At 41.1% G+C, this 13,411-nt stretch overlaps 2 protein-coding genes across 2 annotated transcripts; one reads left to right on the top strand and one right to left on the bottom strand.

Annotated features, from left to right (window-relative positions):
* Nucleotides 1-3,057: 3,057 nt before the first annotated feature.
* Nucleotides 3,058-7,252, top strand: kbtbd3 (kelch repeat and BTB (POZ) domain containing 3). The gene is made up of 8 exons (XM_034548712.1): nucleotides 3,058-3,223; nucleotides 3,771-3,953; nucleotides 4,308-4,472; nucleotides 4,609-4,899; nucleotides 5,457-5,699; nucleotides 6,196-6,486; nucleotides 6,628-6,777; nucleotides 6,981-7,252. Exons 1-8 carry the CDS (start codon nucleotides 3,062-3,064, stop codon nucleotides 7,113-7,115), a joined length of 1,620 nt encoding a protein of 539 aa, XP_034404603.1. The 5' UTR covers nucleotides 3,058-3,061; the 3' UTR covers nucleotides 7,116-7,252.
* A 1,310-nt stretch (nucleotides 7,253-8,562) lies between these two features.
* Nucleotides 8,563-8,658, bottom strand: LOC117741882 (sarcolipin). The gene has a single exon (XM_034549131.1). It carries the CDS (start codon nucleotides 8,656-8,658, stop codon nucleotides 8,563-8,565), a length of 96 nt encoding a protein of 31 aa, XP_034405022.1.
* Between the last annotated feature and the right edge of the window lie 4,753 nt (nucleotides 8,659-13,411).

The following is a 13,411-nucleotide window of genomic DNA, read 5'->3' as shown; positions in this document are numbered from 1 at the left end:
TACTTATGTCTCTTGAGCTGGAACGTGAAGTTGCCCCCTAAAACTAGAACAAATAATGTGTAAGTATCAAGTCTTGTGTGAATGATTGCTGTAGTTCATTTGAGATGTTTCAGATACCACTCCCGGTACACATGGTAACACAAATTAAACAAGTTCATTCAATCAACCAAAGAAGCATATAAGACATTATACAACATCTGAAAACATCCTCCTGCTGCTTGGATATTCTACCAACACACTTCTTAAAAAATATTTCACAATGTATGACCACTGATCTTTTACAAATTGTAAACACATCCCTTCTCTCAGGTGTTTTCCCACAAGCCCTAAAAACTGCAGTTATTAAACAACTCTTAAAAAAGCTAGTTTAGACACCGAAATAATGAAAAATTATAGGTCAATATCAAACCTCCCATTTTTAAGTAAAATAATGGGAAAAGTGTTTTTTCAACAGCTGAACAACTTCGTGGCCGAAAATAACTGTTTTGATGTCTTTCAGTCCAGCTTTCATCAGCACCACAGTACTAAAACTGCTCCTGTTAAGTTTTTCAACAACATCCACTTAAACACAGACAGTGGCAGAACTTCAGTCTTAATATTACTAGATCTCAGTGCTGCATTTGACACGGTCGATCATGACATACTACTCGACAGACTAAAAGTCTGGGTAGGACTCTCTGGCGCAGCACTTAACTGGTTTGAATCCTACTTGAAGGACCGACAATACTTTGTGTCTGTAGCTAATTACACATTAGAGCTGACTAGGATGACATGTGCTGTTCCAGTATTGGAACATCACATGTACTCGGGCCTCTTCTATTCAACATCTACACTGGCTCAGATTATGAAAAACAACAAAGTGTGTTATCATAATTATACAGACGACACACAAATCTACATAACTATATCACCAGGGGACGAAAATCCCATACAATGGCTGGCCTAAATGCATTTAAGAAATCAACAACTGGATGTGCCGGAATGTTCTTCAATTAAATAAAGATAAAACAGAAGTAATTGTTTTTGGTCCCAAGGATGAATGACCGAAAGTCAGCGCTGAGCTGCAATCACTGATGTTAAAAACCACAAACCAAGCCAGAAATCTAAATGTAGTTATGGATTCAGACCTTAACCTGAAAAGCCATATCAAGACAATTACAAAATCAACCTACTATAACCTGAAGAATATATCAAGGATTAGAGGATTTATGTCTCAACAGGATTTGGAGAAACTTGTCCATGCATTTATTTTCAGTAGACTTGACTACTGTAACGATGCGTTCACAGGTCTCTGTAAAAGGTCAATCAGAAAGCTGCAGCTTGAGTCCTCACTATGACCAGGGAAGTGGATCACATCACTCCAGTTCTGAGGTCTTTGCACTGGCTTCCTGTCCAACAAAGAGTTGACTTTAAAATCCTGCTGCTGGTTTATAAAGCACTGAATGGGTTAGGGCCTAAATACATTTGTGATCTGCTGCTCCCTTATGAACCACCCGACCCCTCAGGTCGTCTGGGCCTGGTCTACTTTCTGTTCCAAGAGTCAGAACTAAACATGGAGAAGCAGCGTTCTGTTGTTCTGCTCCACATATCTGGAACAAAGTCCTTGAAAGCTACAGGTCTGCTGAGACCCTCAACTCCTTTAAATCCAGATTGAAGACTTTTCTGTTTGCTGTTGCCTTTAATTGAACAAGATTCAAGGATATCAATCAATTTATGCATCTCACTACTGCATTTTATTTCTTGAACTGCATTTCAACTTTTATTGTATTTCTTGCTTTTTGACTGTTTTAAATGTTTTAATGAATACTCTTAATTGTTTTTAAATCTTGTTTTCTTTTGGGATTATGTTTTGATGCTTTTAATGATTTCATGTGAAGCACTTTGAATTGCCTTGTTGTTGAAATGTGCTATACAAATAAACTTGACTCGCCCTAAACTAATAAAAACGAGTGAAATGGAACTATCTGCAGGCCAAATATGCACCAGCGAGCAAAAACCCAAAGCTTGTAACAGCCTATTCCGTCTGTAGTATCCCTTGTATATTTCTGCACCTGGTATCGATTTAACCTCTAACGACAAGACTACATTATAGGAGTCGAGTTTTAGCCAAGACGTCGTCTGTAAAACTACAAATAAAGTAGAACTACAGCTCCCATCTGCCATTGCGCATCGCTCTACCGCAAACAAAGAGTCGCATACATGCACACGCGACTCGGGGGATTTTATAAAAGAGATACATATCTCAATATCAGTAACACAACGGCGCGTTTTCAGCTAATATGATGCTACCGATAAATATAGCAGGTAAAACAGAAAACGCTGTCGAGTCGTCGCGTGATTTCACGCTTCCGGAAGTCAGAATGGCGTGAGAAAGACAGAGAGAGCTGTCCGAGGTGCTGACACAGTGAGTAGCCTCGTGCATGTTCTTCATCAGGCAGCATACCTCTATATTCCACATGTATTTCTATTACTTGTAAGTGTTTGACTTTTAACAGTGATTCATTATCTCAGGTGGTGTGCAACCTAATATCGGCATTTGAACTGTGACACAACTGAACGTGCTAGACACCAGAGCTTTCCTTAAACTTTTTTTTCTGTCGCCTAATATTATGCACCCCTTTTTCTCAGGCTCACTATATTCTGTGCAAATGCATTTTGATCTTTGATTTTAGTTTGTGATATTATATAGAATTTGGGAGGATGGATGAATCTCAAGAGTCATCGTCCCGTATCGCCAGTGCCCAAGACTACAGCAGCAGCCCCCGGAGTAGTAAACCTGGCAGTACTCCACAATGCAATGGTGTCCCACAGGGCCGGACACTGCTGTGGGTGCCTGAGTCACACGGACTCCAGCTGCTGGGCGTGCTCAGATCATTCAGGGAGCAAGGCTTGATGTTTGACTTCACCATTAAGGTGCAGGAACACACTTTTCCCTGCCATCGCTGTGTCCTTGCAGCATGCAGTGATTTCTTCAGGTAGTCTATCTATCTTTCTGTCTGTCTGTTTTTCCAGTTCCACTACCTACCACAATCAATAAAGTAACTGTTCTGTCTTTAGGGCCATGTTTGAGGTGGACATGAAAGAGCGTGGTGATGGTTCAGTGACTCTGGGTAACCAGTGTCCAGTGGCGGTGGGTTCTTTCCTGGACTTTGCCTATTCTGGAGAGACACTCATCACTGATGGCAATGTAGACATGCTGTTTCAGCTTGCCTCTTTTCTGCAGGTAGAAATACAACTGTTCTCTCTTTTTTTCTTCTTTAAATCATCAATCAATTGTTTTGCTAAATTTGTGCAATAACCATTGCCTCCTCATATTCACATATATAGATATATTCATATTTTGACATTACAGGTCAAAATATGAATACAGGTCACAGTTAGCGCTGTCCCAATAACAGATTTTTACCGCATGATTATTGTGCCTAAACTGATTCTGGATAACAATATTAATTATATTAATGGCACATTTGATACATTTCTTGAAATCATCATTAAACAAATCTTTGTTTATTGTACATGTTGTCTCTATTTTGGCAAACACTCAAACTACGACAGTAGGCAGATGGTACATGAGTCTGTAACCATAGCTGCATATATAAAATTATTTAAGAGGTGCTGGATTATTTACATGATATTATTACATCATCATTAGTCAACTATCATAACAAACAGGGTTAAATAATTTGAATAATAACAGGTATTAAAGACACCGTTGCTTAATAATGTACTTGTTGCCAGTTTTTTAAATATGTACTTGTATGTGTCCCCAGGTATCAGTCTTGTCCCGAGCATGCAGCAACTTCCTGATAGGAACCATGGATCTCAGTAATTGTCTGTCCCTCTTCTCCCTCGCTGAGGCCTACGGCTCTGCCTCTCTCCTCCAAAGTGCCAACGAGTTTGTGGTTCGGAACTTCTCTGACCTTTCCAAAACCAAGGACTTTCTGGATATGCAGGTGCTGCTTAAAAACGGACGAGATAAGGACGACATTTTAGTTTATATAAGGATGTAGATTATGTAGATTATTTGTCAATATGTTTCAGCCATCTTCGCCTTTCTGAAATCTTCCACACACTTTGATTTATAAACTGCGGTACTGTGTGCATAATTCATGTAATTTGTACACAAGGCCTTAACATTGTTACTATAATTACACGTAAACAATCTAAAGTCTGGCCTTGAAGTGTGGTACCTTTCTTAGTAATAAAAGTGTCCAAAGTTGTTTTGATTTGACAAGTGATCTTATTATCGTTCTGCCTACATCAAAAAGCCTGAACTCAGTATTTACTATTTCAATTGCTTCATATAGGTGAATGTGTTGGAGGCTTGCCTAAGTTCAGATGCTCTGAACGTTCCCAATGAGGAGGCCGTGGTGATGTCACTTCTCAGATGGACACGCCATAATCTCCCAGGAAGACAAAAACTGTTTCCGGGCCTATTATCTCTAACCAGACTCCACCATTTACCTGCACCTGTACTAAAGGTATGAGCATGCTGCATCTGCGGGATTTGGGATTTTTGTTGGACTTGCTGATTCAGCACTCTTGTTATACAATGTGGTCTTGTGATTGTCTCAACCTTCCTGTGTTCCCCCTCACCATCTCTCTCAGACTCTGCGTGACTCAGAGGCCCTCCTCTGCGATGGTAAGTCGTGTCTCGCTCTGCTCTCAGAGGCTCTTAGCAGGCAGGATCAGGACGGCGGCCTGCTCTCTGACGCCAGGCCAGCCACCACACAGAGCTACATCTACATCCACAAGACGGAGGAGAACGGCGAGATCCGCCACACCTTCTGTTACTGTCTGGAAACAGACCAGTGGAAAGAGTTGGGGACAGGGCACGGAGAGGGGGTCACTGCAATGCCAGACCCACCAGGATCCTGCCTTACCAGCTTTGCTGAGAAGGTACGTTTTGGGATTGAACCTCGAGTCCTGCTGCATTTTTGGAGCAGTGGTTCCCAACTGTTTGACAACTTGTGACACCTTTTTAGAAGTTATAGCCTTGGTGTTGGCAAGGGTTGTGAGCTTTCTTCCCCAGATTGTTTTCTTTGAAAGTGTGTTAGAGACCTCAAAAGGTAAAAGTATGTCGGTAATTATTGTTTCAGAAGATATAAAAAACAATTAAGGAAAAGTGAGAAAAACTAAACTATTTTTTAAATAGTCTTATTCCTGTAATTATCTTTTAACCCTTGAGTTTATCTTTGGTCTCCTTGAGAGGTTCCTGACCTCCAGGTCAGGAATCACTGTTTTAGAAAAATGGATTCAAACCAGTTAAGTGCTGCGCCAGAGAGTCCTACCCTGGTCCTAAAAATTAGGACCATAATTGTAAAATTGAACAACAAACCAATGGGGCCATGACTTTTTTTCTCCGGGGGTTAGAATACATCATGCTTTTTAAAACAATACTCTCAAGTATAGCTTCAATACATTTGCCAACATATCGTCTTTCCACTGGATCTAAGCTGTTTGTGACAGGCGGTTGCCAGGGGAACTGTTGCCGGGCAATACGTCTCCATGTGGCAGAGCCGTTCCATGATGCTACGGACAAGGTTTGGTGCTTCTGTCCTGTGACCCTAACCTGCACGCCTGCGCCTGCCATGCGAAAGCCCAGAACCATGCACACAGCTGTAACCTGCCTGGACCGAGTGTACGTCATTGGAGGACGGACCAATGGACCAAGAGAGGGAGCTCCTAGTCTGCTGGAGGTAAGGTGTTTCCATTATATACAATCGGGTTAAGATATATATTCAGTAGTTGATTATTAAGTGTGGATTGTCTTGATTTGCGGGGCTGCACGATGGTGTAGTGGCTAGCACTGTCGCCTCACAGCAAGAGGGCCGCGGGTTCAATTCCCGGTCGGAGCGGTCCTTCTGTGTGGAGTTTGCATGTTCTCCCCGTGGCAGCGTGGGTTCTCTCCGGGCTCTCCGGCTTCCTCCCACAGTCCAAAGACATGCTGCAGTTAATTGATCTCTAAATGTCCCATAGGTGTGAATGTGAGAGTGAATGGTTGTATGTCCCTACATGTGCCCTCGATGGACTGGCGGCCTGTCCAGGGTGTCCCCTGCCTTCGCCCTATGTCAGCTGGGATAGGCTCCAGCACCCCCGTGACCCTAATGAGGATAAGCGGTATTGAAAATGGATGGATGGATGGATGTCTTGATTTGCAGTACAAATTCTGTTCTTTTCTATCATATATTCTAGGTGGAGTCTTTTAACCCTCTGATCCAGACCTGGTGCTCAGTCAGCCCGCTGCCCACTGCCATCTTCTACCCGGAGGCCAGTGCTTGTGGAAGTGTTATCTATACATTGGGCTCAGAGGTGGAGATCACAGACTCCTTTAACCCCACACTGGACTGCTTCTTCTGCTACAACACCCAGCAGGACCAGTGGAGCCGCCTGGTGGCAGAGTTTGGCCAGTTCTTCCATGCTACACTGGTTAAGTCAGTGTCAATAAATAACACACTGCACCTCTGTGACCTGTCCACTTACAAGGTGAGCCATCAGATGGTCACTGATGAATGAACGAGTTGTCAGTCATTGCAGTGTGAGGGCATTCAAAAAGGCTTATGTTTTTGAAGTTTGCCGAGCAGGTTTATCGTTAAATTCAAAATACGCCTATTTATCTACATCTAGGTCTACAGCTTTTGTCCAGAGACCTGCGCGTGGAAGGGTGAAGGGTCATTTGAGTGTGCAGGGTTCAATGCTGGAGCGGTTGGTCTTAGAGACAGAATCTACATCCTGGGTGGGGACTATTCACCTGACGAGATTACCGATGAAGTTCAGGTGAGAGAAGCTACGTTCCAAATTTCTCACAAGCTAAAGATGGAGGCCACTTGATGCCAACATGTCTCTTTGCTTTTAGGAGGCCTTGAAGATGTGATCAGCAGCTCACCAGAGAAAGATTTGGATCAAAATGATTCCATTGCAAAGACAAACGGAAGGTATTCATCTTCTGATATCTGCCTGTTTTCTTATGACCTGTACAGGTGTACCACAGTGAGAGAAACCAATGGGAGGAAGTGACCCCCATGCCCAGAGCACTCACTGAGTTCCACTGCCAGCTAATCAACTTCAACAGATACAAAGACCCGTGGGGTGACACAGGAGACACACACTCATGAAGACCTGTGAGTGGATATACATGTGTGTGCTACATATGACACTGACGTGAGCAAGTATCCACGAGTCTCCCTTGAGTCTTTCAAACCTCTGTGTATGTCAGACAGCTGACTGAGAGAATGACCATCTTTGACTATCACCCACCACTCACACATCATCATAACACAAGGGCACCGGAGCCAGTGTTTTTTTTATTTAAAGACTTTAATCCTTAACTTTGTATGTGTGAAGCACCTGCTGTAATAGGATCTCTGTTGTGTCATTCAAAATCGGGTCTCTCCCATGGAGGAACCCTATAGATCAGAAGGATATTTTAGACATTATATTTTAGTAACTGAATATTTTGTTCCTGCTTTGTATGTAAAGGAGAATTCACCTGAAGAAGAACTACCAGTATCTGTACATTTATCAAATCTCCTACAGCTAGAATATAGACAAAATAACACTTTGTTTGTACACTTTTGAGGCTTCATTTACAGGAGGAATTCAATGTCCTTTTCCTGCATTTGGGTATTTGCATCATGAATCGATCAAATTATTTTGTTTTGGCAAAATACATTACTATTTATGGATTATTTATACAGTATACATCATTGGGACTCCCTGTTATTTTCCTGATTTTTATTTTTCTTTGTTTGTAGCTGATGAAGACCTGCACATATATATTAATTATTTAATACACAACAACATTAATTGAATGGCAATACTGTGTAAATGATTCATTCTAAATTACTTGCATTTGTTTCAGACTGTCATGTATCCATGCACGCCCTGTTTCTCCTCTCATGATGTATAATTCAACATGAGATCAATCACAAATCACCTGACAATCTTCAGTAACTGCTTGTTTTAATGAAAACGTGCAACTATCAGAGAGAATCCCTCTGTAGAGAAAAATATATAGGCTTCATTTGTTTTATGAAACAGAAAACTAATCCAACAAATGAAAGACTGTTTATTGGCAAGAAGTGAACATAAACATAATGCTTCATTATTTGTGTAGATGTCTTCTTCTTTGAGTAGATGTAGTATCTGCATTGATACATTCATCACTTAGTAAAAACAGAACAGAATGGTTCATTGTATCACATGAATGACACATGGGATACTGCATGTACTACTACTGTGTCCAATAGCTGTGGCTTTAAAACCCCTGTTTATTTATTTGTATTCACCCTCCCATCGTGACTTCCCCCACAAAATTCCATCTCAATACAAATTATGATCCAAGACTAGTTTGTAATTGACAATCTGCTCTGTCTGTAGCAATCACATGATTTTAGAGCTCTGGACCAGACCAAACAAAAAGAATGGAAAGATGTAAACACTGTGTCTGAAGACGAATCGATCAGCAACAAAGTCCCACAACAAATCACGCTGGCTTCCATCCATACACATCTCTCGGTCTTCTCTGCCACTCGTTCATCTCGTCTCTTGTTGCTCCATGGTTCAGTCCTGGTAAGCTTTCACCAGCAGCCACATCAGGAACACAGTGATTAAGACGATGATGAAGTTGAGGCACAGCTCCTGTACCGAGCGGTCCATGCTGGTATCACACCCGAGTAGAGCGGGACGGGAGGAAAGAAGGAGACAAGTACGAAGGATGCAGATATTTGGTGTATTTATAAAGAGCTGGGGCTGGTCCTGGACCTGAGAGGTGTAGAGAGATATGAGCAATTACATATATAATACAGCTATGACCAAGGCAAATAATGTGGTGGTAAAAGTATATATTTATATCAAGGTATGTGTGTCTCCAGTGGCACATGTGCTGATGTTTTGCGTGTGCATGTTTGTCGCCTCTGTTATCATAGATTGGAGGGATAAGCCACTTCTTAGGGGGGTTGTTACATCTGTTCCATCACTCAGCAGGGAGAGGCCCCTCAATATCCCCTCATATCGCATGAACAAAATAGATACAAGCCCCTTTGCAACCATTGCATTTTCATTTCTTAGTTGTTCATTGCGAACCGTTTGAAAGGTTTGGATTGGATCGGTAGCCCTTATTATTCACCCAACAATGACAACATTATTCAGAATGATAACACAAAATCAGATGTAGCCAGTGAGCTGTTACCTTTCTTATTTTGCCAGCAATCTCACTATAAGCAGGAAGAGGAGAAGGCAGACGTTCTTATGTGTTCCAGTAGTATTTGATCTCTGATAGCTTGTCTTCGTTACTGCGATTATATTGTGGCACTTCTTCTCCGGCACATCTATTAGCAGCTGATCTTCTTGCTGTTCTCTTCGGTCGCCAGGGTAAGGGCCCACTCCTAAAGTAGTCACCCTAGCGGACCGCCCATGTTTCACATACACCTAGACTGATGTCACATACCAACTGAACAACCAATAGAGTGTCTTATTTTCCACAATCTCATCCACTGGTGTTTTCTATCTATAACCATACAGAGACCCACAACAGTGGAGGGACTCAGGGTTATTTATAACACATTATTGCAGATACTAGGTGGATTACAGTTGTTCCAAACACAATACACATGTCTTCTGATGGATATAGGAAACTGTAACAGTATCACTCAGTATTTGGGCATGAGCTAAGCACAGGGGCAAAGACGAATAACAGAGCGACCTCTCCAAAATGCAACATTGGAGGCATGTAGATTTAAATCCAGCGGATACCACAGTTCATCATGCTGTATGGCCAGTCAAAGAGGAAAAAGGAGAGGTTAATTCCTCACTTAGTTATTTCTATACTTTAAAAAGTAATATCATGCCACTGCACTTGAGTTACAACCAATATTCTTTGGGACTGCTGGATGACACCTACCAGCCAGGAAAGACCAAGGATGGGTAGGTCCTGTGGCAAAGTGGTTGGCACCCTCCCATAAATCAGATTCTGCTCCTGTCCCACTGCTTGTAAAGGGGGACAGGTTGATGGGCAGTGAGGCACCAATATACTGTACACGGTGATCAAAGTAGTTATGTTTATTATATCTCTATATTATAAAATGTTCTCTACCCAAATCCAACTTGGACCAATTAATCCCCCTTTGCATACTTTAAGAAATTGTTTTAAATGAATTTGGGAAATACATCTGTAGACGATACCACTCTTGTGTGCACGTATAGTGAGTATGGAGTTACAACCAGAAGCTGGTATAATGACTGAAAACAAGAGGAGACATCTAGCCTAGCTCAGGTTGTCATTTGCCATCGATTGGTTGCCATCTTAAGAGGCTGGGTCTAATGGTAGAAGCCAGCCTGTGGGTGACAGGAGAGAAAGAAGAGAGGAGAGTGACAGGCTATGGAGAGCACAACCCTTATTGTAATCGACAATAACAGACCCTCATCCCTTTAGTCTTTTTGTTTAGTTTCTATCATTCTATTTCTTAACCTAAATGAACTGAAACCTACTGAGCTACCGGTACTGACTGTGCTGTTACACTAAACAAATAAGATACAATGTGTTAATTAGTGAGCAGATGTTGCTGCCTTTACACCTGCTTCCAGTCTTTATGCTAAACAAAGATAACCACCTGCTGGCTGCTTACTGAGAGGTCATGAGAGTGGTGTCAGTTTGTCCACCAGAAATTAAAAAAATTGTATTTGCCAAAACTATTCCTATTAATAGATGTTGATTGTAAAGTGTTTTTCTCTCTCTTGTGGTAATGTATAACCATTGCTCTTTTCATTCTCCCTGCTATGCTGGTGCTAAGAAAGGGATTGTGACACTTTACCACACCTCTCAGTTCATCTTGCACTTGACAGCTGCTTAAAACTGTGTTATCTCTGATCTAATGTTAAACTCCCTTGACACACCTTCTCTCGTACACACAGAGGGGTCACAGCCAGACAAAGTGTGTATGAGCTTGGCTCCCTTGAACCTTTCCATCACAGGATTCCAAGATCTTTCCCAGAGGATTTAACAGATCAAAACGTCTGCTATTGTATCCCTCTGCTGCCATGCCAACGTCAAACCAATAGCTATTTGACCCAGGGATTCCCCTTGTCACGGAGATCCAGCGCTGGGGTGATTGAATAAAGCAGGCCAAGGTGTACAGGCATCTCTGTGCGGGGTGGACCAAGGCCCACTCTGACAGCTGTGTGTGGTTAAGATAGAAGAGCACTGGCAGGGTTCCCTTGTAAATAAGTGGAGAGACAGAGGGGTGTCAACATGGCCTCCGAGACCCCATTCCACACATTCTGGGACTCTATGTGTGCATGCCATAAGACTACTGTTTATTACTAGTGAAGTTTGGTGACAATGTTATGGTTGTCAGCTGTGAATGTTGTGGCAAAAAAGGACAAATCAAATCAAATCATCAATAATATACAAAATATCAGCAACCAATTTATGCCCGGAGACTTAGCATAAAGACTGAAAATCAACAGGGATACAGCTATAGTCAAAAGGCTCAATGTGTTGTAGCATGTTTAATCTATATAACAATTAGGTTTTGCTTTCAATCTTTATTCTAAGCTAAACACCTGCTGGCTGGAGCTTCAAATCGAGCGTATAGAGAGATAAGTGTGGCATTAATCCTCAACATGAGATTTATTATTATTAAGAATATATGCTAAAGTAGCTCAAATAATATCAAATAATAATGTAGGTAGTCATTTAGGGTAAATAAATAACACTTACCTCCCAATATTTTATTATTTAGCGTAAAGACTGGAAGATGAAGGAAACTAAGCTGGCTGGCTCTGTTAAAAGGAAACAACCTACCAGTGGCTCTAAAGCTCACTAATGGAATATTTGTATATTGTTTGAAGCATGAAAGCTGATATTTCTATAATAACTGCAATTTTAAAAGTAATGAATTACCACGTAGGCTAGGGCTTGCAAGCTAAAATATATAGGCTACAAATACAACAAACTCTTACTTCTGCTGTAATTTCAAAAGTACATAGATAATACATTTCTTCATCTGACAACCAAAGAAGTATTGAAAAAATAAATAAAACACAAAGTTTTATGTGGAACTTTTCCCTGTGCCCTTATTCGTTAAACCCAAAATGTCCTGTGCTGTAGTCGACACATTGGTGTGTAAATACCTGGCACTGAATCTTTTATCTTGATCTCTAAACTCAGTGTCTACGTCTTTTCTACTGGAGGGCGCTTTGATTGGAGGAGAGACAGGAATTCATGATCCTGACACGCAGAAAACACAAGGCCCGTTTATACTTTAGGCCAGTTGTGATATTATGTTTATGCATCTGATCTGCTGCCAAATACCTCAATTAGTAACTTCTGTCTGCCTCATATCCATTGTAGTTGCCAGTTAGTCAGTGAATAGATTGATCTTCACATTCTTCAGTGCTACAGCATGATATGTCTTCTCTTGTTGGGATCTGTAATGAAAGACAAACCTTTGGCTGTATACATACATTAAAATGACCTGGTTCTACATCAGTTATATATATCTTTTTTAATAAGATTGCATATCATCCTAATCTCATGTTCATAACTTAAAAGGGATATTTCCACTTTGTAGAACGCTGACACAAATTCATAGCTGACCAACTGTGAAATATATTGTTGAAATTAGATTTATCGTAAGATGCAGTCCGTCTGAAAACAGCAGTTGAGAAAAAAATCTCATGACAAAAGTTAGTCTTTATTATCGGATGGATCATTCATCAGCTACTTAGTGGACTTTGTGGTGAGATTATTTATTACTTCTGGTTCCAATGTCAAAAAATGACGTTAAACCTCAGTTTTTAAGCCAGTTTGCATGATAAATTCTTTAAGTGCTCAAAGTTACATTTTCAAGTACAAGTAACTACTCAAATGTGCTGAGCAAAACTCCAGAGCAGCTACTTAATTGAGCTAGTGGTGAGATTTTTTTTTTGATCGGATTGCAACAACATTCTCATCAGACATATAATGAAAGTCTTTTGAATCAAACCACATTTCCCCTTTATTATCATTATCCTGTACACTGGATACAAAATGTGTGTGTTGTTAATGCTAAGAAATTGCAGCAAAGCTTTACCCCTTTCTGGTGCGGGCCCTGATCAATCCCCCAGCAACTGTACCTGACTGAAGTCTATGGGCATCATCCAACACACACAAAGGAGAGAAGACTATTTATATTCGTTATTTATTACACTGTTGAATGTATTAATGGTGTCTGATCAGCTGTTGTTTTGTTGACTAAACTGAGCGTGCTGATAAAACAACGAAGGGTTCCCACTGGCCAGACTTCAGCCTGGCACTGTGATTACTGAGATGGCTGAGGACAGGTGAGGGCTTCATAACACAACACCTCTGTGTATAATCGCACACGCTGACACACAAAAGTATAATGCTCAATAACACATGTATGCATGC

This window comes from Cyclopterus lumpus, chromosome 13, assembly GCF_009769545.1.
Source record: "Cyclopterus lumpus isolate fCycLum1 chromosome 13, fCycLum1.pri, whole genome shotgun sequence".
Taxonomy (NCBI): Eukaryota; Metazoa; Chordata; class Actinopteri; order Perciformes; family Cyclopteridae; genus Cyclopterus; species Cyclopterus lumpus.
Note: the sequence above shows the minus strand (reverse complement) of the source record. Positions and strands in the feature narration are given on the sequence as shown.